General features: G+C 43.5%; 1 protein-coding gene across 10 annotated transcripts in view; it reads right to left on the minus strand.

Annotated features, from left to right (window-relative positions):
- Positions 1-4,178, minus strand: part of HDAC4 (histone deacetylase 4) — a 494,934-nt gene that overhangs the window by 112,557 nt on the left and 378,199 nt on the right. For all 10 annotated transcript variants that reach the window (XM_075069863.1, XM_075069860.1, XM_075069862.1 and 7 more), the window contains one exon: positions 1,398-1,584. In XM_075069863.1, coding sequence (XP_074925964.1) covers positions 1,398-1,584 — 187 coding nt within the window. The remainder of the gene's footprint in view (positions 1-1,397; positions 1,585-4,178) is intronic.

The raw sequence follows: 4,178 nt of genomic DNA on the forward strand, positions 1-4,178 counted from the left end.
GTGGCCACAGCCTGGACACATAAATTAAGATCTAAATAAAACCCTACTATAAAAACAAACAATAGTAGAATATAGAGACTAGAGAAGGCCCTCTAACACTAAAAATAATCAGTAAGCGAATCTATCTCTCTCGTCTAGAATCTATCTCCAGCCATTTCCTTTAAAGTCCGGCAAGTCCAATTACGCTTAAAATGTGTTGTGCTCGACCCAAGGTTGTCCCCTACAATCATTTCTTCTGTTTGACCGCTCCTCCAACTTAAACACAGTACATTACCAAACGCAAATATCTAATGGCCATCCCCTTTGTTGTTTCTTTCCTAAATAACATAGCAAGTCTGGTGATCAAGCTGTAATCCATCAGCACACACTAATGATGTCGATCATAGGCTCATAAAATGCATAGCAGACAAGGGCGAAAAACCGTAATTAATATAAATACAAAATTACTCTAGATTGGGTCTGACTAGGCCTCTAGGCATCCCTAAGTTCAGATGAAATCCGATTCGCCTGGATCTCAAAGATGTCACTCCACAATTCCTGACTCAATCAATTCCCCATTCCGTAATTATTCATTAAACAATTAAAAAGGAAGGATGTCTGGCCAGCAACATAGATGTCAATATCACCAAAGGCACATCCCAGAATGGCTACCACTCTCCGGCATCAGGGTCTATAGTAGTGAACTACCCCCAAAGGCAATTCGCGTAATCGTGTATAACGTCGTGGAGTGCAAAGCTTGGGGGCGGAATGCGGGCGCCAGTAGATCTGACTTGTATCAGTGCTCCTGCATCCTGAACCTGTGACTTTTGCAAGCAGGACTCTGTCTTATCACCATTCCATCATTCCTATCTCAATGATGGGTTTCTTATCAGTTGCAATCTCATCAGGTTGCATAATACAACTGCCTTACTCACACACTTATTGTCCCTAATCCCTTTAATAATATTGCTTTCCAGGACATCCTACACACTAATTTGGCCTATCCCTCTCCTCTGACCTACTTTCGTTACTCCGGTCTGCAATCGCACATACTATTCCACCAGACTCTCTCAGCGAGTACTGCGATGAGTACAGCACTGCGTAGTGACGGGGGGGGGGGAGAAAGTGGAATATGGTGTATAATAACTGACCCAGATTTTTCCATCCCTCACTTAATAAGAGAGCATGAGGTTAGCCACAGCCATAACAACATCCTGGCCTCCAACTGATAGTAGGGAATATAACAGGTTTGGGGGTGGCTTTTTCAAGGGACGGCAATCCGTACCTCCTCCAACGATGCGTTAGCATCACCCATTCCACTTCTACATGGTCAAGTGCTTTTTAAGGAATAAATGATAATGGACCCAAACAGAACCCTCAGCCACATCCAATCACCCTCCAATGCCCTGAAATATTACCTGTTGTGAACCTTGGCTTAGTGGGTGGCTCCTGCACGGACATGGGGAAGGTGGCAGATGCAGGTGAGGACTGTGCACGAGACAGAGGCCGATGTCCTCCAAAAGACACTGGAATGCCAGCTGCCTCCATTGATGCCTGGTAGTTTCTCAGTTGGTGAATGCGCTGCTGCTCCAGTAGAAGGGCTTGCTGTTGGGAGGGATGGAAAGGACTATAAGGGGACAGTTCACGCAAATATCAAAGTTTAAAAAAGGTTGGCATGGAATTTTAAAAACAATGTTCTTTGGAGTTTTGGTTTATTTCCTAGATGCAGTGCACACACATACACACACACACACACTGCACATACGTACGGAGGCATGCTAAAATAAAGGCTTGATCCAAAGCCCAAGGAAACAATGGAAAAGATCCCATTAAATTCCATGAGCTCTGGATCAGAGACTTAGTACACACTCACTCACACTGCAGAGTCTAGGCACCCTTACACAGCTATTCAAGTTTAGCTTTTAAAAAGCTCAAATTTACTTTTGGATACAAAACCAAACGCTGACTTTGCAGCCTTGCATGATTTACGTTTTTGCAACTCGAGATCACCACTCCCCTTCTGAATATGCATAATAGTCAAAATCTGCACAAGAGGTATCAGCCAGAGGCCCTACATGTGACTGGATCAGGGCTGATGACAGAATGGTCCCAATGGAGGACCCTTCACTAAATGGCTTTCCCATATCGATCCATCAGACAAGGGTCAGGACCAAGACCGTGCTAAGCTCATATACCTGTGCGGACACCAGAAACAATTAAGACAAATTAACTGAAGGTGTTAAGTTAAATCACATTAAAACCCTGCATAGACTGTGTACTTTAGAAATAGAGAATTTAACTGAGTGTGACCTTCTGTATATCACAGGCCACCAGGACCACCCTGCACCCCCACACTAAACCCAATAACTGAAGTTAAACCAAAGTATTACAGACATCAGGAGTGTAATGGTATTCTTTCCCCACTTTAAACCTTAGAGTCCACAAATGGGGTACCAACATGAATTCCTCTAAGCTTAATTACCAGCTTAGATCTTGTAGGTTGCCACCAACAAGGACTTGGAGTGCCTGGTATACTTTGGTCTCCCCAAAACCTTCCCTGGGGACCCCAAGACCCAGATCCCCTGGATCTTGACACAAGGAAAGTAAACCCTTTCCTTCACCGTTGCCTCTCCCAAGCTTCCCCTCCCTGGATTACCCTGGAAGATCACTGTGATTCAAACTCCTTGAATCTTAAAACACAGAGGAATTCAACCTCCACCCCGTCCCCTCTCCCACCAGTTCCCTGGTGAGTACAGACTCAATACCTTAGCCTTAATAAGGGGGAAAAATCAATTAGGTCTTTTAAAAGAAAAGCTTTTAATAAAAGAAAGAAAAAAGTAAGAAATCTCTGTAAAATTCAAGATGTAATATTACAGGGTCTTTCAGCTTATAGACACTAGAGAGAGAACCTCCCCCCCCAGCACAATACAAATTAAAATACTTCCAGCAAACTACACATTTGCAAATAAAGAAAACAATCAAAAAGACTAAAACCACCTTTATCCTGATTACTTACTAAAATTAGAACAGAAGAGATTTTTTCAGAAAGATTGGAGGAATCTGCTTACATGTCTGGTCCCTCTCAGAGCCCAGAGAGAACACGGACAAAGAACAAAGAACACACACAAAAGCTTCCCTCCACCCAGATTTGAAAGTATCTTGTCTCCTGATTGGTCCTCTGGTCAGGTGTTCCAGGTTCCTTGTTTGTTAACCTTTTACAGGTGAAAGAGACATTAACCCTTAACTATCTGTTTATGACAAGGAGACTAAAGTATTATGTGTCACATGCGGAGAATAGGGGGTACTGAGGTGTACCAGTGCCTAAGGCCCTTGCAATGGCAAGCAATTACACAAGATACACTTAGATGATCCCAGCAAGAAACCTGCTGAGGAAGGCAAAATTTATCCCAGGCCAAGCTGACCGAGGGGAAAAATTCCTTCCCAACCATTGGGTGGGACAACTTTTTCAGTTTTGTGGGTTGGATGGCAGTTGTGGGGCACCTCTGCAGTCCACATATAGAAATACATGCTGTAGAACATGGTGTCCTCCATGCACTGTAATCATTCACGTATGCATGTGAGATTATGCTGCACAGAGGATGCCACTTTGCAGTGCAGGTTTCCTCGGGGGTGGGATGTGGGGTGTGTGTGGACACTTTTGAGGGCCAGATATGGCCCACTGGCTGCCAATTAGACCACTGTTAGTTAGACCCTGTGCATGTGAGCAAGAACCAGCCAGCAAGCACCGGAGGGAGAGAATGCTAGGTGCAACCTCAGAACACTGGCCTTTGTTCCCAAAGGGGATTAAGTAAAGTGAACTAAGACTATTTTACTTCTGAATGAGTGTGTCCACATGGGAGGTTAATAAGCTTTAAACTAATGCATTTTAATGTCACATCTTTAGTTAATTCCACTTAGCTTTTCGGAGTGTCCCCATATAGAAAAACGCTCAGTCTTCTGTCTGAACTGTGAAGGATGCTATCTTTTTGGGAAAAAGAATGAGGAGTACTTGTGGCACCTTAGATACTAACAAATTTATTTGAGCTTAAGCTTTCGTGGGCTAAAACCCATTTCATTGGATGCATGCAGTGGAAAATACAGTAGGAAGATATATATACACAGAGGACATGAAAAAAATGGGTTTTGCCATACTAACTATAATGAGGGTAATCAGTTAAGGTGGGCTATCATCAGCAGGA

This window comes from Chelonoidis abingdonii, chromosome 10 (assembly GCF_003597395.2).
Source record: "Chelonoidis abingdonii isolate Lonesome George chromosome 10, CheloAbing_2.0, whole genome shotgun sequence".
Classification (NCBI taxonomy): Eukaryota; Metazoa; Chordata; order Testudines; family Testudinidae; genus Chelonoidis; species Chelonoidis abingdonii.